General features: G+C 37.1%; 1 protein-coding gene across 1 annotated transcript; it reads right to left on the reverse strand.

The window, feature by feature from the left end:
* Nucleotides 1–5,090: 5,090 nt before the first annotated feature.
* On the reverse strand, nt 5,091–22,201 carry CATSPERE (catsper channel auxiliary subunit epsilon; the record flags this gene model as incomplete). The annotated part of the gene is given in 8 exon segments (XM_059827815.1): nt 5,091–5,270; nt 6,765–6,864; nt 8,931–8,983; nt 21,255–21,365; nt 21,367–21,507; nt 21,509–21,545; nt 21,547–21,719; nt 22,115–22,201. Coding segments are annotated over 8 exon segments (882 nt in total), but the record flags the coding sequence as incomplete, so codon positions are not given.
* Between the last annotated feature and the right edge of the window lie 2,799 nt (nt 22,202–25,000).

Raw genomic sequence — 25,000 nt, forward strand, 5'->3', positions numbered from 1 at the left:
GATGTACCACCCCAGGGCTATTCTAGCTTCTGCTATTATTTCTGGCTGCAGATGTTTAGTAGATGTTTAGTGCCTCTTTCTCACCTAAAACTCCTCTTGGCTGCTGAGCTCTGCACTTTGGGCTCTGTTTTGCGTGCAGAACAGCTCCATACCTCGGGTACTACAGCACAGCTGATGCAGACAGTTAAAAAAGCATCAGTTTATTTCCTACTTTGGGGAGTGATTTTTGGTTAGAGGAAACTAGTATTGTTGCAAAAACTTACCAGAGGTTTGGGTACTGATTGTCAGAATATGAAATTCAAACGCCTGAGAGACAGGTGTGTGAACCTGTGGTTCATTTTAGCCATATGAGGACGGTTGGCACTAATGCCTTACTTTGCCAGGGAAACAGTAAACCTGTGGACAGGATGTCTGTAACTTCTTTGGGTCATGTTCTTCAACTGCTCCTTTAGCTGGCAGCTAGGAAACAAGCTGATCATTATTAAACCAAAAAGTTTTGTGGGAAAAAGTTGCATCTATGTCAGGGAATACTGAGGGAAATATGATCATATCTTAAAAGCTGCAGGGGTCAAAAACCTCATCTGAAAAGGCAGGGACTCAGTTTCCAACTAACAGTATGCATTACCTGGAAGAGAGAAATACAGAGTGCTGGAATGACTTCTACTGAGTCACTTACTTAGTCTTCATTCTCTCCTATTTGTTGCCTGGTTACAAGACGCACTGTGAAGAAAAAGGAGAGGAAGACGTAACTTCTAGCCTGTAGTGACAGGAGAGAGAGATAAAATTCATATTATATGAATAAAGCTGAAGAATAAAGACCCAAAGTGTCATTTATTTGACTTAAAAATTGAATTTTGGCATTTAAATATTAGACTTACTACATAGAGTAGTAACACAATACTACAGCTGTGACTTCCTTGGTGATGGAGTTTATTTTTTCATGCAGTTATCTGCAAAAGACAGGAAAATCCTTCTTTTGAGCAAAAAGACACTGATTAGCTAGGTGTCGGATGCAACATTAAGCATGCGTGAATACTGCAGGAAGTTATGCCTTATATGGTATGTTTTATAGCAGTTTGTGTTTATCTGAGTAGTTTGGAGAGTGAGAAAGTGTGGTGTGGGGACACTCCAAAATATTCAGTAAGATCAGTTTGGCAATTTGGTAAAGGGGCAGCAATCAGTAGTGGGCACTGCTACCACAAAAGAAGTATAATATGTGAGCCCAGGGACTTCTGCCTTGTAAAACTGAAAGCCGAGCTGCTTGAGCCCTTAATAGGAACACAGAAAATCTCCTCAGAGAAGGACACAAACCAAAATCATTGTCTACCGATCTGTACTACATTTACTTTATGCCATGACATTTTCCTATCCTTCTATGGGAGAAATACGCTTAAAGAGCAGTCTGGTTTCTTGTCTTTATGGAAAATGCCATTGTCTGTTTAGTTTTCAAAGGTGTAGAAATAGTCAAGATTAGAGGAGCACCAATTTTCAGCCATAAAAAAGAACAGAGAAGATTAAGGCACCTTAGATTCACAGAGGGATGCAGAGCACCCCGCACAGATGTTGCTACACACCTCCTCTGTGTCTCCTGCATTTGGCATTTGCGCAGCTTAGGTGGAACACAGATGTGCAAATGCTCCAGAAGGAACTGGAGGGCTCTTACCTATGCTTCAGCCCATGGGACCATCCTCTCTTAAGGGAAGACTGGCTTAATGTTCAGTAGGAACAGACTGTTTTCACTGGAGGTGAAATTTCAAAGTTGATTTCTGATTTTTTTCTGATTTCTGTCTTGGTACAAGCTGTACTGAAATAGATGGGATATGAATCATACGAAATGAATCAATAACAAATGATTAAAAATGCTCATGTATTCTTTGTGCCAGATTTCTACAGCTTTTATAATCTTAATGAAAATTTTCATAAACTTGTGAATAGCAAATAAAGTGATTATGAGAAGTTCAAACATTTATTTACCTATGGAGCTTTAGTAAACTTATTTTAGGACAAACAGAACAATTGCCATTAACAGTATAAGCTTTACAAGGTTTCTTAACTTGCCAATAAGAAAATTCTGGCTAGAAGTGCCAAAATGTCTTCAGCTGGAATGAAAAAATAGACTCAAATAAGACACTTAACTATTATAACAACTATTGTAACCCTTACATTTATCTATTGAAGGAGAGAATAAGCTTGAGAGGATATATAATCCAAACATGTACTTTAAAGATAGAATTAACATTTGTTAAACAACAAGTAAAATGGTATCAAAAAAGTGTCTTCAGGAATGTATAATATTCCCTCTGTGGACTGTGCTGCTCATTATGGGAACTGAATTGGCTGCAGCCCCTTGGAGAGAGTGGAAATTTTGCATGCATTTTTCTATTAGATTTCACACTGAAAAGATACGCTAATAGCTTAGGTCAGTCAGCGAAAGCCGTAAGAAGGTGAGGCTAACCGAAGCATGAGGCTCACAACTGTAGCTTAACTTAGTTCAACTTGAAAGGTGTCTGTTAAAAGAGCCACCACTGACCTATACTCACAAATGGGTTAAAGTTGTATTCAATAGCACGTCCTTTATATTTGAAACTAAATACAGTAAATTATAGAGATACAAAAAGTGCTTATAAAAACATTAATCAATATTTCAGCTGTCTAAAATGACACCATATTTTGACAATTTGTTTTATGGGTTGTTAGTATGACAGTAAGATACTGATCTTGCTCTAGTTCTCTTGAAAGCTGAGTAATGTTTGTATGTTAGTAGTAGTATATTTGTAACTGATGATGAGGACGACCAAAAAGATGAAGGGCATGATGACTGAATAGAGCATAATTCTAGGTGTATCTATCTGATCTGAAATGCAAATGCAATAGGATTAAAATACAATTACTTTTTAGATTCCTGCCTTAATTAGTCAGGAATATCTCTCATGTCATACTAGCAGTACATTCACTTGGTCCAGTAACTCATGACAATATTTATTTGGGTAATTATTAGGGATTTCTTTTAATCTGTATGGTCATAACGATTCAGAATCCAACAGGAATACCTAAGTTATTTGCTTTTTCAGTCAATGGCAATTCCTTTGATTCGGGAACAAGAATAAAGCCTTTTCCTAATAAGAGGTGACTGTACTGGGGTCCATAGAAATTCATTTGGTTTAAAAAGCTTTCCAACTCCAGGTGTCTTTTGTACAGAACACAGAACATAAAATACCACAGAGGTTGGAATGAGAAGCAAGTAGTATCCACTGGTTTACCAGGCTGAGGCCTGCAGGCTGAGATCTGAGTAATATCTCTGAACACTTTTCACCTCGTCAAATAAGTTGTAAGCCTGGCTAAAGCAATTCTCTGAAGTTTCTGGGTATGTTGGAGAAGTGCTAATGGGATAATGTTAAATTTTTTTTTTTATTCCCATCCATGCAGATCCCATATTTTTACCAGGAGGCTGCAGAAACATGATTTCTGTGAGACTAATATTAACGGCTAGATAGGAGTCTAAGCAGTTGGAAGGGATGTGTCTAGCTTTGTGGATCTTGCATTACAGCAAGCGAGGTTTGACAGGCTGGCAAACTTCCTGTTCACTTTCAAATAGAGATTTTGGAGAGACTGCATCATTAAAAATGTGTGGATAAATTTTTCTGCCTTTATCTGTGAGTCTTCTGCACAGAACAAGAACATGGTATCTTGTCTTTATGCTTTTGTAATATCAAGTTTTATTTCACACAAATACTAAATAATAAAATAAGACTATAAGAATAATTTAAAATATTAAATAACAATATTTAGAAATGTCTACTAGCTGTTACCTTTCAATTACACCATACGTACGAACTGCAAAGAATGCTTTTAAATCACAAAAACTGAAACATCTAAAAAAGCCCTGTTAGGTTATTTTCACAGCTGAGAGCAAAAACAGCAATCTTATGAAACTGTCCACTATGCAGAATCACCCATTCTTACATATTTAATGAAAAAATTTAAGTTCTTGATAAGCAGATTAGAATTATTAAATTATTAACACTATTCAAAACTTTCTAAAGTTATAAGTAACACTCAAAATGACCTACGTAGTCAATTTTTAATATATTTGCAGTTACAATTATTTTTTCTGCAGTAAAGTCAACTTTTGTGAGCATTCAGGCATGTGAATACATGTTTTTATGTGTCCTCTGCCTTGGAAAAAGCACTTTTTACAAGAGTCATCCCAGCAGTATTGGCAGGAGGTTTAAACAGGAGGTAACGTGTCTCTGCAAAGATCAGGATACAAGGGAACATCTACGGCTCTGAGAGAGGTTAGAAAAAGTTTGAAAACTGTTCTCTTTACTGTAGGCTTAGTATAAGTAGGGACCATTTCAGAAACTGCAGTGCATTAACCAGTCCTCACTGTTTTCCATCTGACCTCCATGCTGGTGGTTCAAGCAAGCAGATTTGAAAGAATGGGAGAAGAAAAGCCAGAACTCTCTCCTGTGCCAGGACCTTTGTTCAGGTTATGAAATCTTACACTTGTTGGTTTCAAGTGTACGGTTGGGTAGTAGAAGTAAGCTACCAGGAAACGTGAACATACCAGTTTATTTTACTGACTTCTTATTGGAATTTACAGGTCTATCTATGTTCCCAAAATATATGAGATGTGGGGTAGTACACTGAATATTATACAGATAAATTTATTTTTAAAAATTTGGAGTGTATATAAAAGTTGAAATACGAAACTGTGAATTTGAAGTAAAGGGGAGACAAATATTCTTGAATAGAAGGAAACCTCTTGTAAGTTCTTGTAAAATGTAAGATAGGACATTTTCAAAGATTTTCAGATAACCTATGTTTATTTACAAATAGTATGGTTCTTTTTGGTAAATGCCTCATTGTTTTCAGATTACGTACTCAGTATATATGCTGTGGATTATTCTGAAAAATGGAAAAGTGAAGGATTCTGAGAAATAACACCCTCATTTCTAAGTTAGAGCTAGGCAGAAGTGAAAATATTGTTAGCACCCAAAGCCAAAGGAAATCCTGAGCAAAAATATTTTTAAAATATCGGTGGTAGGCATTTCATCCATTTTCACCGCACATCATTACATTTTATCACATTAAAAAAAAGACATTAACCTGTAGTTTTGATCTAATATCCTCACTCTGAACACATAAATGGCACTATGACTAGTAGCCCAAACAATGTAATTGTTTGAAGTGCTGTTTAAAATCTGATACTGCTCATGCAGTCCTTCCTTTGTACTGTTCTGATGAGATGCAAAACAGGATCTGTAATTCTGAACAGAAACAATGAAAGAGTTAGTTACTTATTTTTGAACTAGATTTGAAAAGCAATTAAACACAAACACAGATTCGGTGTGGTGGTTTTTTTATGTGCAAGTAGTGGCTGAAAATGATTAATAGATTCTGCTACGTAAATGTTCAATTGAGCATAAATTAAATGTCCATATGAACACAAATTATATAATTCAGTCCTTTGCCAGAGCTATTAAGAAACTGCCAATAATTTACCAAACACATACATCAGTCCTTACAGTAACTGTATTTCTCCTAAAGACGTAATCTTAAAGAGCTTTCTGCCCCTACATTTGTAAGTCAGTCTGTGTTCAGTTTATCATATTCAGTCTCTGTTATACAGATCTCAAGGCTACTACTAGACAGAAGAGACAGAATATAAAATAGATAGAGAACTTGGAAGATGCCTCAGAATTTATTTCTGAAAATCTTCAGAAAATAATTTCCTCAATCTGAAAGGGGCATGAAGATGCTTCATAATTATGGCCAAAGTCCTGGACAAGAAAGTCCTGGACAGGACAAAGCATTAGTTCTGTGGATATTACAGTACATACTCTGTTTTTTCCCATCCAGCTTGGCTGCTTGAAGGTAAAAACCCCAGATGTCATGGTTCATACATTCTCTTTACATTCTTTCAACCTCATAACACCTGTGGGTTCCTGGCATGGCTTCCAACGGGAATCTGATCAAAACAGCAAAAATAAAAACAGGTCACTTCCTGTGCAATTGTTAAGTTGTATTGTCTATATGTATTGTCTACATTCATACCATTGGTATGTGTATGTAAGCTCTGTTAGTCAGAAAATTGTCCTGTTAATATAGATAGAGAAGGTACACTAACATATAAGATACGAAGGGTTGCTTCTGCAGAATGAATTTTAGGAAAAAAAGATGCATGCAAGCATTTCCTTGGCTAAATAAAAGTAAAAAAAGTCTTGGGTAGGAGTTTTATGTGTGTTCTGAAAGTCACGTTATCTTCATAGAAAACCAGAAAAAAGGTCAGCCATGAGGAAGTGACTCACCTACACTAATGGGCCAAGGTAATGGTGGTTGAAGATGTGCTCTTAGTGGACAGGTTTAGAAGAGGCTTGTAGTCCCATAGTCAAAGGATTTTCTAATTAAAAGATGCAGAGATTTAATTACGGTTCCATTAATAGAACAGTTTGCTGGCAGGAGAGTTGAGTCTGCTTTGCTTCTTCAAAAGTCTACCATCAAGAGAGTGGGAAAAGCAGATTAATGTTCACATAGAATAATCTTTAACCTAATTGTGCAAGGCTAAAAAATGGCATGAAATGAGCTGTCAGAGCTATCAGAGCTCTAGCAGAATTAACAGAGAGACCAAAACTTTCCAATTTGAATAGATAGTAAAGAATTGCTGCTTGGAAGAGGTCTCAGCATGTGTAAGAACAGTCATACTTTGCATGTAGACCATTATACATAAAACATTTCAATTACATTCTCAGTAGATGGCTTACTGCTTTCATGAATGAACTGTACCCATAGTCAGTTTTGCCTTTCATCTCCCATAATATAAAATTTGCTTCAACATTTATAACATATGAATTGCCATCTTATCTGTAAAACATGTGGAATGTGACATCTTAATAAAACAGCACCAGCACACAAACAGCCTTTGTATTCAGAACATGGATCAGTGAGCATGTAGAGCTGCTGCCGCTGCGGAGGGTAAGACAGGTAGGCAGCATGCTGACAAGACATTTTACTCTAAGGCTTCTTAAGGTGTCTTGCAATTACAGTACTGAAACCAAAGCGTCCTGTACTATGTGCAAAAAGGAACATAAAGATTTGATAACATTGCTCTTGCCATTGGACTTGGATGCTTTCTGCAGCTTCACATCTCTACATGACCTTGGTAGAAGAAGTCTTCCTCGTGCCTCACAACTTATCAGCAGCCTACTTACAAGGAAGTAACAGGTTGGAAATAGTCTTCATAATGAAGTTCCATTAGGCAACCATATTTATCCCAATCATAATAGGCTGTCTAAAAAAGGAGAAGTTTTATTCAGATATTGAATGTCACACTCTTTCTCTTTTTCATATTCAGCCCAACTAGAATGAAACCTGTAACTCTTACCTGGTCCTCATCTGTTGGGTTCCACAGAAATTTCCTAGTGAACCAGAAATTCAACAATGATTAAACCTCTTATTTATATTGATGTAATATAGTGTCAATTGTTTAGTCAGAAAGATTTCAACATGACACTCTTCTCCATGACTTAAAAACATAAGCAGCAAGTCTTTCTTTCTACTATACAGTTTAAACTTCCTTATGTTACTAAAAATCAACTTAAAAACGACACTAGTTTCTAAAGATTTGTAGCCAACTATTGCTATCAGCATTACCCAGAACTAGTAACTAAAAATTTAGATAACAGAAAAATTACAGTCCCCATTTTCTTTCCACTGTCCATTTAACAGCACAATGGGTGAAACTCTGAACTACAGCAAATGCCCATTAACCAGTTTGGATCAGGTACAGGTAATGCTTTTGCAGATATTTCAGAGAGTAAACTGAGAAAAGAAAAAATAATTCAATAGTTTTCTGCCTTGATTCAATCAGGATGTTCTGGTAGAGAATACTTAGAATTCTAGTTCACTTTAAGTTCGTAAGTAAGTACTGTGTCTGTACTGTAACAAAAGAAAGAGATGGTAGGAACATTAATATCAGAACAGCCTCAATTTATATTAAGTGATACATATTCAAATATAGCACTTTAGTTTCATATGACATTATGTCCAAAGTACCTGGTCTTCTTTGGGCTGTTAATACAGTGTCTTACCCAGGTATTTTGTAGGTAGTAAAATTATGTTTTTGACAGACTACATCTACAGATATAAAAGACAAAGAAAAAATAATCTGTATAAATTAGCTTCATTTAATACTTCACCAGTGCACAAACATGTAAATGATTTTTCATTATTCTACGCTTTAAGAATTATCATTATTTGTACAACATTTTTTCATCTCTTATTTTGGTATTCTGAACTCTATTCACAAAAAACCCTTTCCCAATAATTTCAGGATGTTACCAAATTTTCTAAGGCTATGAATTTTTAAAGAAAATATGAAAAAGCTGGCTTTGGGGATGAATTTTAGGCTAGTTTCAAATTAATTCTAAAGGTAAAAGAGATCTATTGTTTATGCTTTTACTTTTCTGAACTCTTTGATATGTCAAAAATCTCAGTATGAGAATGAAGTTTGAGTTAATAATACTGTAATTCTAATCATGGATGTAAACAATTCAGAGAGTTATAGGAAAATAAGGCTGAACAAACTGCAGAAGATCATCTTCTCCATCCCACTGCCCCAAGACAGGATAAAGGATACTTACATTATGCTGACTTTCCCAGGGATGATAATGAGAATTGATAATATTATGGAAAGTTGGATATTTTATAAAAAAAAAAAAAATTGCTCGTTTTTTTCCTCAGAAGTTGTAAGCTATATAGATCTGTACTTAATTCTAGAAAATAAACATTTCAGTTATTTTTATGCATTTATGCAGCAAAAGAAACATTTTATAAATCTAACAAGTGCTATATATGAGGCTAAAAATACCACTATGTTAGCATTTATTTCAACTAGTTACCCAGAAGTAAATAAATGATTAAAACTTAACCTCTCAACAACAATATGCTTTCCTGGAGGGCAGCCAACATAAAAGTAAGATACCTGAAAAAAATACAAACTTTAGTTTACCCAGGAAACCTTCCAGAAATGAACCTCATCCATGTGCTTTGAGGAGCCTGGTCACTACTAATGGGAATAATGGCTATTGCACCATTTCGGCACGCTGGTTCAGTACCATGGCTTCCTTCTTGTCCCCAAACTGTTTCACATTTTACTCATCTTGGACACTTTTTCATCAATACGGTACTGTGAACTTCCTCTCTTCTGCATTTCTACTTAGTGTTTGTATTATTTTACATGATGTTAGTTAATTGGAAGGGTAGGAATTGCAGTGAAATCCTCCTGGCAGTGGGTCAGGATTTGCCGTAAGAATCTGAGAAGCATCATTACTGTATTTTTTGTTTCAAATTACCTTATCAAGCTACAGTGCCTACCTGATGCTGTAATTGACATGCATTTTCTAAGATGCTATGCTGCAGTTCAACTGCCATAACATTGCTGGTTAATTTTCTACTAAAGAATCCCCCATCCAAAACAAGAATTTGTGTTAGAGTTTATTTTGAAATAAACCAGTAACACCAAAGTGAAATGCAGCAATATCAAGGTAATTTCATTTGGAGGCAAGAGGCATCTATTATTATTACTTATTATTTCTTATTTTATTATCACATCACCTACAATGTCAGTGTCCCATTTTACTCCCACTGTACTAATACAGGTATCGTTGTGGTATTACAGGTGGATGTTTGAGGGACTCTGAGAGTCAGTCCTGGCAGTCAGTGATTTATAAATGCTTACTGATTCCAGAGAAACAAGTGTGACTTCATTAGACCTTCTGGTTACTTTTGTAACAATACAGCAGCTATCCAAGGACAGACTACATTTTTCAGTATTAGTTTCAGGACTAGTTCTCTTGGAATGCTAGAATAAATTTTGGTTTGGGAGGATGGATTAATGATTGCTGTGAAATGGGTCTTTATAGATAAACACAAGCCCAATTAAAGGGAGATAGGGAAGACAACTTAGAAAATGTGAACGGGTGAAAGATTTTTTTTTAGTTTGCAGACAAACCACATTGTGAAATGCAGAAAAGTTAAGTTTGGGTGGGAGGTTGATCACTGTTGTGGGAGATTTGGGCTTATTATTTAACCCATTAGCAGGTGCAGTAGAATCTGGAATTAAGAAGATGAAAATAAGCAGAATTACAGACGTCGTAGCTGAATTCAGTTTTTGCAGAACTCTGGCTTGTGTTGAGATAAGATGAAAGGCATAAGACAACCTACTGACCTACTGTAGCACTGAAGCTCAAATCTATCAGTCAGAGACTGTTGACTCAGGTAGCCCTAAAACAGAATACTTAGCTGGCTGCTCCTATTGTACTTTTCCGTAAAGGAATCAATTTCAGAAAATCATCAGTCCTTGCAAACAGTACTGAAGAAAGCTGATTGTATTTCCCATCTGTGATCTGAGATTCTGAAATGGCAAGGTTTGTTCATGAGCATTTTTAGCACTCCTTGAAGGAGAACATTAGAGTTGAATTGGAAGCTTGATTCAAAACTTTTAAAGATCAACCATTTCTGACAAAAGAATAATCAGGCTACTTTGTCCTTTGATGCAGAGCATAGTGATGATATCATCAGATGCACACGGGGTCTTTATGGCTCTGTACTGCAGTATATTAACATAAAGACCTTTGTCCTTGAATCCTGGGCTAAAATCAGCTGCAAGAATTCTGTAACTTGCCAAGAAGCAATCCATTTTGACTGATTTGATGGAGGAAGAAAAGGGTGGAATGGCATAGACACAGAGACATTTTGAGGATCCTGCCACCATTACAGGTACAAGCTGATATGGGAAGAAAAACTGAACAGCATGCTGAGGGGAGGGAGCAGAGAGGAGGAAGTCTGAAATAATCAAACATGCCTAAATGAAGGGCTCAAAGATGGATTCACATCACAAAAGTGACTAGGGAAGCTAGCTGCCTGAAAACAATCAGGTTTGACTGCATGGAGGTGCTTGAGCAAAACACAAGCAGAATTATCTCAGAAACCACAAGTAATTTCTGCTCATAAAGTAGGCTTGAAAAATTTGCTAATCACAGAATTACTAAGGTTGGAAAAGACCTGTAAGATCATCAAGTCCAACCATCTAAGTTAGAAGGAGGCAGAGGAATACGTGTGCTAATTCTGGGCATCCAGTCCCTTACAATCCTTCTCCCCAAGTGCACAGAGCAAACTGAAAATATGTGCTTGCTTTTTATGCATCACTGTTACTATCAATGGCATAGGTGATAACCATTGTAGCTAAAGAGAAATATAGTATTTTCTGCCAAGACTTGGTATCTTTGCAGATGGGGGTGCAAGATGTAGGGCTCGGCCAATGATAGATTTACTGATAGATTTAAGATTGTTTCATTCATTGGCAGTGAGATCCTCATGGGTGATATCTGGTACAAGAATCCAGAGGACTGCAGGACAACTCACCCAAGTGTGAAGTCTGCTAATTGTTGAAGAAGGTTTTAAAATCATCTGGTATCCTAAGGCAATGGTGGGCTTCCTCAACTAAATGAAGGAGGCATTACCAATGTCTCATGATTCCTGGCAAATGAATGAGTATCTGGATGAAAAAAAAGGAATGAAACCTGGCATACGAGCTCCAATGCCAGTGATTTTAATGTGGGTTGCAGTACTGCTGATTCAAAGATGAAGTCAAGTAAGAATGGCCATTTGGGGTGTTTAGCCTTCTTCATGGATCATTTGCCAAGATCTTTGGCTGGATACTTTACCTAATTGAAAATGTAAAAATCTTGTCTTGGATGGAAAGCAAAAGAAGCTGTTCAAAACAAAACACAATACAGAGTCTGAGCTCATTACCAATTGTCAGACCACTTTAAGGGTACACATGAGACTGGCAAAATAACTTCTAGAATATAATGAGTGTAATTATGGGAACAAAGAAAGGAAAGCTGATAGTAAAGCATACAAATCATAGTAGTTAGGACTATTAGACATCTACTCTTGCTTTCTGAGTATCTCAGGTCATTTTAATTACATCCAGATTCTCTTGAATAAAGCACAGTAAATTTAGTTAACTAAAGTATTTCAGTTCTTAGGTGACATATGAAGGTTTGAAGCCTCTGAAATAATGGGGAATTGGAATTAATTTTAAAGATAAGAACAAGGTCCCACAACCCATGCGTCTGTGGAATAGCACTTTCCTAACTAGTCTATCCGATACCATATTCATCTGGGCTCTAAGTGACGCTTCAAAGGAGAGTGAAACCAAACACACCTTCACCTCACAGAGATTAAATTGGCCATTGTGTACTGGGAAAACCACACCTTTCTAATTTCTACAGCGTACCTGATGGAACACTTAAGCCTGACATTAAATTACATCCATTTTCTTGTGCAGAGTTGCAAACATTACGAAAATGTTAAGGGCAATAGCCACTTTTTTTTATCGAACATGAAACAAATTGATTTCTTAGGCATCACATTGCAAAACTTTTCCTTCACTTAACAGATCATTTTTGTGATCCTAAAGCCTTCTTAGTATTTTTACATTCCTTTTGAACAGGGGATATTAGAACTGGACACAAATATATTAGTCTCAGCTTTATCAACACTATGCACCAAAGCAAACTGATCTTCTTAGTTCTTACTCATATTCTCTTTCCTATACATACAAAAATCCCATTCGGTCCTTTCCAGGGCACTGTACTAAGGCTACATGTTGAGGTGCTTATTTTAACAGTAGCTGAAGTCATCTCCTTCAAAGAATCAGGTGGCTCAGTTATGTACCACACTCAGTAATCTCTTGTTTATCTTTCTAGGAAGAATAGCTCTTAGTTTATATGTGGAATGTAAGGTTCAGATTCTGGAAAGGCTCTACGATGATATTTGCGAAAATGCTTACCGAATGAGAGAAGACATTTTTTTAGCCTGCAGTAGGCTATCAATTTGTTATTATTTTTGGTTTTATTTTTTGTTATTATTGTTATTATTTGTCATATACAAAAGACAACAGCATCTTGCTTGTCAAGGGGACATCTGCATTTCTGAAAAAAGGTGGCTAAGAGTATGGAAAAAGGTCAGAACTGTCTCCCGAGTAACTTGAGTATCAATAACACTTTTAGAGGTGGAGAGAAGATTTTAATAAATCTGTATGCAAATCTAAAACAAAAGTGATGATAAGAGAGTTTGGATTGATCTCCAACTTTAGATCCTCATCAGTGAATATAACCTTGGGATGTAGGTTTGTTCAACAGCTGTATCTTCACCCAGGAAAATATAAATGCTGAAAAGCCTGTCAGCTGGAACATAAAGAGTGAAAAGAAACTTTGGAATGAATCTATGTATTAGGTAAAATGTGCATGGTTTTCTGTCAATAGGACCCTTATAAACCCCTTGTAACAGGATTATCTATTTTATATTTTATAAATATTTTATTTGCTTTCCCTAATGTGACTCATGTCCATTGTGGGCTGCATATGGCCCTTCTTGAAGTATTACAGCAACAAGCAATATTTTCACATTAGCAATATTAACTATATTATATAATTTATGAAATAACTGTTAGGGCAGTTAGTATAGTAGTGATGAAACTTTTAATTCCTACTTATCAAAACTACATTATCAGCTCAACATCTACTGTATAAATCTTCTCATACTCACAATGCCTTTCTATAATTGGCTTCTAAGTATAGTCAGTTTGGTGGTAAAATGTGAATGTCTAAAAGAGAATAAAAAATAATAAAAAACTTTAAACCACAGTGATGCTTCTAGTGACATAAAGGGTATTGTCATGATATCTGGGGAATCAGAAAAAAATGTCCAATTCTACTTCTGGAACATATTTTGTATGAGTCCCCCACAGTGCCTATGTTAAGTGAGAGGCTGAATCTTTTCTCTACTCATGTGGTTCTGGGTTGCCCAAACAGTGTATCTGGGATTCATCTACCCTAAATTAGATATCTGAACTATAGGTCGATACATCCCATAAACCAAGAGCCTTCATTTAGTTGATACAAATGCCCTAGCACAAAAGACTAAGCCTGTGCTCTTTGAACCTCTCAGAAGTTTTACACTCTTCAGATTCCTTTGGAAGAGGCACCCAAGAGATCTACTCTCATCCTAAGCAATGCAGCTCCTTCCTGAAACATCTGAAAATAAAAGCACTGTCATGCTTGCAGTGTGCTATGCTTGCAAGGACTGCACATTTCAGCACCCTCATTCCTATCTCCTGTCTTTCCCTTGCTTCACACAGACATCCTCAATGATTTGGTATAATTTCTTTTTGGAATCACACATTCCACTTCCTTACGAAGATCTCCATTTCACAGAAGAGAAATTACTAGCTTCTACTGCAGACACTGCTGTAGTGAAACAACGGAGTGTCTTTAAGGGGACGTGACCATATGCAATTGCATCCCACAGTCAGCTTCAGAAGAAAAAAGAAATCCTTTTTTTCTAATCAGTCACTATTGCAAACACGCCACTCTCAGCCTTTTGTGGGGAAGAAGCACAGAGAGGAGGATTAGAATTCCCTGAGAGAGGGTGGGAGCTGGAAAGGGAGGAAGACGAAGGAAAGAAAAGGAAGATCAAGGAGCCAGGGTCACTGGACAGCAGAATTATATAGCTACCTAAATCCTCAACTCTCTCTTCTTCATAGGCACAACACAGGGAAGGAAATATCACCTAAGCCACCACAAGAATTTTCCTTCAACGACATTCCCACGCACAATAAGGACACACGCTGCACTCCATGACCAGGCATTCTCACATATATTAGAGGTAAACAGTGATGTCTGTGACATGACTGGAAATGAATCTGCCACAAAGAAGGCTGCAAAGATACATCATGCCATAGATGGTGATAGAGCTGGAAAAACTTTACCCACCCCATCTCATCAGTGAGAACCACAATGCTGCATCTAGAAGGAGGATGAGGCATGTGCCATATGAATAGCAAGCAAGAACAGCTGATCTCTCATCAGATCCTTTTCCTCTACACCATTTATTTTTGGTATTTCCTAGCTCTTTAGTCCAGGACCTGGCCTAAGCCTTGCCAAAACAGGCATGCTTAGGTCAGTGGTTTTATACTAGTGGTTGGGCCTCATTTATGGGCTTGATAATGGAGCCTTGTTTCTGAGATACCTAGGAAAGTGTGAACTTGTAGAGAGTGACAGGAGTTAAACTTTTCAGAAATAGCAGTTGCTTCACAACATGCTATGCTTATGGTATAGACAGCTAAATTAGCAGTTGTTCAAGCACAAGAGAGACACTTTTGATATGTCTGGATCATTACACATCCAAATGTTGACACCCATGAAACATAGCAGCAGCAGAATGGAAAGGGGCAGATAAACAAGATGAAATGCTGACAAACACTTAAAAGATACTTACATGTTTTCCATATGTCTAAATCAGGGCAGATGATTTCCAGCTTATATAACTAATTGTTCATGTTTATTAAGCAATCCACCTTCTTAATGTTGCAGAATTGTGTATTTAATTTACAAATTTACAGTGCTGACCTGGTATGATGAAACTTAGTTAATATGCTATTTTAATTTATAGTTTTAAGTAATGGTTTCTCTTATTGAATTTAAAATCCAGCAAATACACTTAAATATTAGCTATATTAATAGAAAATTAATCTGCGTGGACCTATGTGAGCATATACTCCGCTGTGAAGTCTCAATAGCAGTGAATGCATGTGGAAAGAAGCCTTTCTCCACTCCTTCTACATACACGTAAAGACCATCCCAAATATTGCCCAAATACAGCAGAAAATGAAAATGTATAGCAAAATATAGTAGGAAGAAACTTATATTTGAAAGAAACTTTAAAAAAAACCTTACCTCATTTTTAACACAAATCCCATGAAAAACTTCATAACTGCTGCTTTTTTCTAGTCGTAGTAGGTGTGGCCTGTAGACTTCCAGAGGTGTACTTACAGCCACCTTCTCCTCAAAAGCTATCAGAGACCAAAATGTCACTTCATCAGCCATGTCCAGATAGTAGATATTCAAATCCATGCTGTGCTGAAAAGCAACAATTGAGCAAGAATCTTCAGAGCTAAATGTAGAGCTATTTAAATTTCCAAAGGATAGGTCTGGTGGTATATTCTAGAACCATCAGTTAATAACATGTATACATTAGCAGATGGATTCAAATAAAGGACCATGTTTTTCTTTCTGCTTATCCACACAGGAAGCTTTACTAATTCTTTCAAACCAGTTCTTGCAGCAAATAAGATGTTATTTTTCATTTTTATCAATATATTCCCAAAGTAGTCTGTAAGAAGAAAAGCAGAATGAATACACATTTGTGTAATGTAAATTTACAAAAGACTATGGCTGTATTTATTTCAAATTAATTTTTCTTATAGCTGTTATCTTTCTCATATGATATCTAAATGTACTTCATTCATATACATTCCCAAGTTAAAGAGAAATCTTTTGACAAGCTACACCTAGTGGCTGACAGACATATCTTTTGCCCTTTCAATCTCACTCCCACTTAAAAAGAAAAAAAAGAGAAAAAACCCACAGGATCTTGCAGTATCATTTCCTTTGTCAACTGGAATTCTTTTGCTTAAGAATCTGGATGTCATGGGGATAGAAGATGGGTCTTTGAATAGATATAAAGAGTACATTTTGAAGAAGGAAGGGAAACTCCTTTATTTGCTTTTAATGACTGTATACATTTCAATCTACTAACTCTAGCAGTTGTTACCATGTATGATTTCATATGAAGAAGGGGGATACCAGTGTCTTTAATAAAACCATGACTGAACAAACTAGTTCACCAAATGATTGACTACTCTAAAATACTAACCATACTGCACAATGTTTTGTGTAATAATGAAATGTCTGGTGGTAATTATATAAATTTCAGATACAGGAATGTTTCTGAGAAAATAGGAAGTTACTCAGCACTAGCTAGAGTTTTTGAAGATATACTCCCCACAGGCCCATTGCCACTACGGATGCATGTGCTGTTAGTACTTGAAGCCATATGGTTTGAGCAGTATTCATGAAGCATGCTCATACTTCATCTTTTTGCACACAGGGACATAAAGGAGACCACACCATGTATTCTGAAGTCCCCTCAACCCCATAATTCTAGATCTAAACAGCTCTGTGAGGCCTTGTGCCAGAGGTAGAAGATGAATAGGCATATGGCATACACATCTCAAAGAACTTGGATTAATGGTAAGTAGCCCTTCAATTTTTCTTTGTCAGTATACATAAAAAAACATACTAATGGTGATAACAAGAAGAATCCCCTTCACATCCAGAGCTAATATGGACTTAGCGTATGTTAAGAAAAAGATTGCTCTAAGAAACACTATCATTCATAGATGCTTTTACAATGGCATTGTAGGTGCAAATCCAGGTGGCTGCTTGTGGATGTCTGACGATTTTCAGTTCTGATTAGTATACCTTAATCTCTGAAAGCACTTTCATTTAATCCTGTAGAGCGGCTATTCAGCTGAATAGTCTTTGTAAGGAGTTTTCTGAGCTTTTCATTCCTCTGGATACAGAAAGAATGAAAAAGGAGTTTGTCTAAATAATTTGGTCCCATTCAGATTAAGATCTGTGTGCTGTCCAACTCAGCCCTGAAACTACAGGGAGTTTAGAAAGAACACAGATTAATTAATTTCCTAATGCTAATGGAATTCAGATATGACTGAAATTTTGAATGAGTTCCAGACCACTGTACATGGAAGACCAACCATTAGTGCCTTGATCTTTTTTTTTTTTTAAAGCTTTGTTGAGGTGACCACCTTTACATAGAGGTGAATGAGCAAACCAAATCACCATAAGCTCAAATGTCCAGTTTACCAAAGTCATGAGCAGCGAGTGGAACTCCTATTGGAGAACAGGCTGTTCTGACAGAGGGAAGAGGGAAGCTCTTAACTCAACTTTGAATGAACATCAGAGTCATGAAGTTGAGCAAGCTTTCTCCAACTCAAGTATTGAAGACTGGACTTCTGACAGTCAACCTCCTGAGACAATACTGCTCCAATATTTACTCTGGAGGCAACAGTTTCTAGAATTAATTCTGCACAAGAATCAGATGTTTGCTATGTCTTTCCTTGAATACTCCAAAACCCTGTTGAAGGTATCTATGAGATCATCCTTTCTTGGAGACACCTCTGGTGAAGACAATGACTGAGCAAGCAAAACAGAAAATATAGCAGAAAATAATAGTGACTATCCATTATTATTATTATTATTATTATTATTATTATTATTATTATTTTGATTCATGGTTGAATACAGTTTCATTTACCTTTTATCTTCTTGTCCCTAACCACATGGCTCAAACACTACTTCTCAAATCCACTAATGGTGTATTTATTTTTGTTGACTGTGTTTCTGGCACAGATGTAGATGCATTTTACAGCCCCTGTATTGGGCACTGTTTTTCATGTTATGGTCCATTCCTTTCTGAAAACTAGATGTGGCTCTCTTAAACTAGTATAATCTGAAAGGGATGGTGAAAACAGACTGACTTGTTTCAAAGTCATGAGGACGTATCTCCACTTCTCCAGGTTACCAGCTGCTGCCCCCAATTTTGTATCATTCGTGAATTTGCTGAGGGTGCATTTCATCCCACTGATGAAGATGTCCCATATTTCTCCCATGTCTTCCTTCTCTCCTTCTGCAGGTGGCTGAGATGTTTGCCTTTTTCCCCTGATCACCACAACTATTCAAAGATGATACAGAGTGGCCGTGCAATGACATCTGCCAGCTCTCTTGGCAGTCCTAAAGGTATCCTGTTTGATCGTGTGGGCTGTGCATGTCCAGCTTATATAGGCAGTCCCTAATTAGATCCATTGATAATGCAGGTAGTTACTGTTCCCCACAAAATTTACTAATGTGGATGGAGACCTGGTAAGACTGAAAACAGAATTTGTCAACAGACTGAGGGAGGAAGGTGCTGAATACTTCAGCCTTCTCTTTATCCTTAGTCAGTAGATCTCCAGCCTGATCCAGCAGTGGACCCATCTTTTCCTTTTTCTTCCTTAGGCTGTTGATGCACCTACAAAAGCCTTTCTTGTTACCCTTCATATCCCTTGCTAGTTTCAATTCCAGCCAAGCTTAGGTTTTCCCAATTCTGTCCCTGCATGTCCTTGGTGGCTTGCACCTGCTTCCATCTCCTGTACACTGTGGTTTTGCATTTGAGCTCAATCATTACCTCATGTAGGGTATGTTGCTGGACCTGATTTTGAATCATACAGATGTGTTTATAGCTACAGTACATTAAAGTGCGCTTCTATTTTAAACATTCCACAGTCCCCCAAGAAAAAAGGCCAGAGGCTCAGCCTGCCTTCCCATTGGACAGAGTTGTCTCTTGCCTATGCCAGGGGTAGTAACACAAGACTTTTGTGGATCAGCTCTAGTCAGGCTAGGGAAGTTGCAGTGGTCATGAGGCAGAAACTCTCTCTCAACAAAAAGTACTGGAGGATTGATTAATGGGTTTCCTTCTCATGCTTCTTCTTGCTGAGTCAGTACATAAATGGTACTCAGGTATAGTCTTCTGTGAGCCTTCATAAGCCTGACTTCTCTTTGAAAAGGACCACCAAGAAAACGGCTTCAGTACTATCACTTGACCTCCTCTCATGGCACTGTTAGTATGCCTTTCTGTGGTATCTTGAGGTTATTATTTTTAGCAGAAATATTTATTAATTCCTCTTCGGAAGTCTTCTTGCCAGTACCCTTGGCCTGGACTCCGGCACTGTGCAATGGTTGGGCTGGCAGTTCTGCCATACTCTGCCTAGCTGCTCTTGTTCTTTGTAGTCTCTCAGCTGCTGCTGTATTTACAATTATAAGCTTGGCTCTCAAACAATCACCAAGCTAGGATCCATCCTCTACGTCACATAAGATACATCAGTAGATAAGACTGAGTGTCCAATAAGCCTGACTGATAGCTTCATGAGCCTTATGAGGAGCGGTTGAGAGAGCTGGGGTTGTTTAGCCTGGAGAAGAGGAGGTTCAGGGGAGACCTTATCACTCTCTGCAACTACCTGAAAGGGGGTTGCAGAGATGTGGGTGCTGGTCTCTTCTCCCAAGTGACAAGTGATAGGACAAGAGGAAATGGCCCCAAGTTGCATCAGGGGAGGTTTAGATTGGATATTAGGAAAAAATTCTTCACTGAAAGGGTTGTCAGACACTGGAACAGGCTGCCCAGGGAGGTGGTTGAGTCATCATCCCTGGAGGTATTTAAAAGATGTGTGGATGAGGTGCTTAGAGACATGGTTTAGTGGTGGACTTGGCAGTGTTAGGTTTACAGTTGGACTTGATGATCTTAAAGTTGTCTTTTCCAACCTAAACAAATCTGTGATCCTGTGTTGCAAGCCTGGTCCCAATGAATATTTATTGTGGCCTTTGGAGCTCATGAATTTTGCCTGAGAGGGCTTTTCTATATGATCCTGCACTCTCAGAAGAGTTTTTGATTGGAACAACAGCTCAAAACTGTAGAATAAGATCTCTCACATTTCATGAACAATTTTGTAGGACACAGCTAGTGGTAGGGTCCAGCACTGCTCCACTGAACTCAGATTGGACTTTTGTACATTTACCAGGTGATTCAAGTAGTCAAAAAGACATACCATTGTCTGTAGAGTGAATGGGACCTGCTCAGTTGAATTCTCCTTTAATAGCCAACTAAAGATGAGCAACTACCTTGGGAAAGGACTTGACGGGGTTTCCTGAGGCTGGAATAATGAGTAACAAGACTTTTCTTAATAACAGCTGTGTCCTACTTGGGAATTCCAGGTATTTTCAATATGATGCTGTGATTATAATCTGAAAGTAAGTGCCTTAGAAAGGCAAAATAATCTCTCTTTGATGTATTGAAAAAGCTGCTGTTGTCATGCCATTTCAGTCATCTTCTCTTGAGAAAAATCAGAGCTATCATGCCATTAAAGTTCTAGTCAAACAGAATTGGACAAAAATAATCAAGTTATCTTCCTGTAACAAATGCTAAGGCTGAAAGCCAGAGTTTTCTTATTAGAATCATACTGAATAGGGGGTGCCAGTTAGAATCATACTGATAGGGATGCAGGTTAACAATACCTGAAGAATAACAGTTTGCTAACTCTCTTCTTGGTATGTCTGTCCATCTAAAAATACTAATTTTCAGTCTTAACAGACCAATGAAATGAATAAATATTATTCTACTACTGTCATTTACAAAAAAGTAGCTTCAATGATCTCTTGCTTGAAATTTCTTTTATCACTTCATTAAAGAAAAAAACAACCCTTAATAACTATTTAAAATATAATATACCTAACCAAGAATAATCTGATGAATAGTGCTCCCCTGAGACATTTCTGATAGAGAAAGGTTTGATCCAGATACTTGAAAATATCCATTATCTATGTTGTTTTTGTAGGTGTAGTAAAAGCTCACGTCATCCCCCAGCAGCCCAGATGATAATGCTGCATTTATGTATATCATCCTCATAACAGAACTGTGAGGAACAGGTAAGTAAAAATTTCTTAAGCCCCAAAATTGTGTGTCTTCATTATAAAGTGCCAGAAAAAAAAAGTCTGGAGGAGCTGCAGCAACTACAGATCAGCAATTTCAGATGGGATTGAGTCATGGCTAACAGCCTTTATAGATAAAGAAGCAGCGTTTGGAAAATTGAAGAACTTCACTAAGTTTTCTGTATCTCAAATTTTATTAAATGTTTCATTATATCCAAGATAAAACTCAGTAGGTGTCCATGCTGCCAAAGTACTTAATTGTTTTCTACTCTGTTAAAAAAAAATGACACAGTGATTAGGTAAATAGTAACTTATCTTGAAGTTTATATCAAGGATGTACATTAAGAAATCAAGATGTTTTGGGATACATTTTCAGCTAATGTAATTACGAGAGCTTCACTGAAATTAATTTACAAATTTAAGCTGGATCCTAGAAATGATTTCATATGGCTGCATGAGCTCATACAGTGAGAGCCACAGACAGTGTGCAGACCTTATTTCATTATTTCAAAATGTTTTTTAAATAAACTTGTTGCTGTCTGGTCATTTCTAATTCCAAAGCCAGCATTACATCACTGAAGACTGTATCTAAAATAGATTAATTCAGACATTTAATGAAGACTATCCATATCTTAAATGTCAAATGAGAACTAGAGATAACTTACCTGCACTGGATAGACAGATGAACACCAATATCTTGAATGTATTCCAGTTATTTCACTTTCAGGAAGCTTGTGTTCTGCTCCAAGTTTAAAAAAAAATTATTAGCTTCTCATTTATAAAAAGTACCATTTATTAAAAATATGATTCCCTTATCTGTTAGACCCACATTGGTTACATTGTTATTTAGGCCTTGGGTCAAAGCATCTGAGGGAACTTTTATTTCTGTGTAAGTTTTGAATCCATCATTCGTATAGAAAGTCCCAAATTTGATAATAAAGCTGCTGTTGTTGGAAAACATGCAGACCATTTAATGGACAGGTCACTATTTTTGGGGGAGCAAAGTGAGATGTAATTTTCCTTGCCCGGAAATGATTCTTTGGGCCTTGGAATTATAAAAGGAGTATCTAGAACACAGCATTCCTGAAATACTGTTGGCTTTCCATGTATTTTTGCTACAGTGTCACCAGATATTGCAGGTACATCAACAGTCCATAATCTGGAAAGGGAAGAAACAAACAGAGAAACTTGAAAGATTAAAACTTCAGTCAGCTGAACTGACTGAAAGAAATACAGCTACATGATTAATGTCACATTCTTAGAACTGCACCTACAGTGGTACAAAATTATTTCCAAATTCTGTTCTAATTCCAGAAGATAGATGATGGAATTAAATCAGGGAGAAAAAGATCAAAATTTGCCTGCAGTTGGACTTTAACTTCTAAACTTACAAACCCAGGCATATTCCTATCTCAGTGCTGTCTGGAAACTGTACATGACTGAAAGATCTGACTGAGAAGAGAGTATCTGGAGTTAAAAATGAATGGTTGTAACTTTATAACTCCATGCAATAATACAGCTTTCGCTATTACTGAGGACACCTTCTCCCCACCTTTCCCACAGCCTCCCTCCTTTGAGCTACTTGGAATGTGTAGAGGAAAACAGATTAACAAGAACTAATACCAAACCCTGTGGCAGGCAATGATCAGGGCCACTGATAATTCAGCAAGAGTGGTGTTGATAAGCAATAAAGGAAAATGGGGCTTAAAAGAGATAACCTATGTACAGGAATAGGCTTATCGTAAATGATGCAGACTAGCAAACCTGACAACAGAAATAGTCATGAATCTTGGGAATTTCTAAGTCTTTGGGAAGAAGAATTCTTAGTTTCTTACATACTCAGCATGTGTGTATGTACGCATCACATTGACAGTTACACATACGTCCCTAATGCAGATATTCTAAGCACTGAAAGCAGAAAATGTTAGTACGCTTGGTAAGCAACTAACTTAGAGAATCAGATAAAAAACCCATATTATGTAATTCTATATGCTTATGCTTATATGCTTCACTTGCCCATGCTCAGTGTACTCCACAGAATTATTAATTAATTCTACTAATCCATTCATTGATGGGTTCCTTACAGAGATCAATGATCTGTGTGGTCCTCCCATTTATAGGTACGTAGCATACTGTCACTTTATATACATTGTATATACACTGTATATACACAGTATATACATTGATCCAAACACAGCTCTAGTCCAGAGGAAGTTTGAAACTTAAGAGGTTTCCTTGATGAACATTCCCAGGAAACAGAGAGTGTGGATAATGCAAGTTAATCAAGACAGAGAAATTATTTTTGTTACTTTTCAATTAATAGTAGCTGCACAGCTTTCCAATATTACTTCCTTAACTTCAGTTGGCATAATACGACTCGTTTATTAAATACATAGGATAATAATGGATCTGACGGGGTGCAAAAGGCCAGCATCTCTGAAGATGACTTGTTCAAATATCAAGGCCCCAACAGTTCTGTTTCACTACATCAGGATACAGCAGGGCTGACAGAAATTTAAGAATCAAAAAATTCAGCTCAGTATAAAGCAGATCTGGGAGGAGTATAAGCTTTCTAGTTTTGGCTTCTGGAGAAAACATGATGCAGGACAGAACCTATTCCTATTCTTACAAACTGTTCTGAGTTTCCTGAGAAGCTGCTGCTGAGTTTCAGAGGAGTCTTAAGAAGCCTAAGAGCCTCTCACTGGCTGTTTACCAAATACTGAGGAAAACTGTGAGTCTGTCCAAGGTTCCAAAAGCAAAAGAAGCTGGTAGCTCAGTTAAGATTGGTCTTGTTTCTTTTTCTCTCATTTCATTGGAAAATATGTCTCCTGAGAAACTGAGTTTGAAATTTCAGTTTTCATACCCTGTATAGTAATAATCATCCTGTCCAGTCTGGCTAGAATTTGAATTAGTCTGTGGGCTCAGTGCTCTCCAGAGGGATGCTACGGACACTCTTGCATATGATTATTGGATACAAGTTGTTTCACCACAAACTTACTTCAGTGCTTTTCTATCAACAGATGTATTAACTTCCAGACTTATCTCAGTAAATGAAATATTTGGAAAGGCAAAAATGATGTAAATTCTGTTCTTGTAGATGTGAACACAAGTGCCACTGGCTTCAATAAAAGGTGTTTCCACAAAACAACCAAGCATATGTGAAATGATTCAGATGAATCAATAGACTCTCTTCCTTACCTGGAAGAAAAACGACTCTTAATTTATAAAGCGAATTTATTTTCTCTTACTTGATTATTCTGCACTTCAGTTGTCTAGAAAAGCAGCAGTTAATAAGATAGAAAAAAGTAATACCAGAACTCACACCATTAAGAAACAATTTACTGAAATTGCCAGAATGCATATGTTCCCATTTCGTGGGGTGGGGTGAATTATTTAAGCTCTGCTGTGAAAAATGCAATAGAAAAAGCCCATCTCTGGTTATAGCAACTTCTGATATGGAGTGTTGCTATGTTGCCATCTAGTGATAAAATAGAAAGGTACAATAGATAACGACAGAGGAGAGCAAACCAAACCTACATAAACAGTACTAC

The sequence above is a fragment of the Gavia stellata genome, chromosome 2, assembly GCF_030936135.1.
Source record: "Gavia stellata isolate bGavSte3 chromosome 2, bGavSte3.hap2, whole genome shotgun sequence".
Lineage (NCBI taxonomy): Eukaryota > Metazoa > Chordata > Aves > Gaviiformes > Gaviidae > Gavia > Gavia stellata.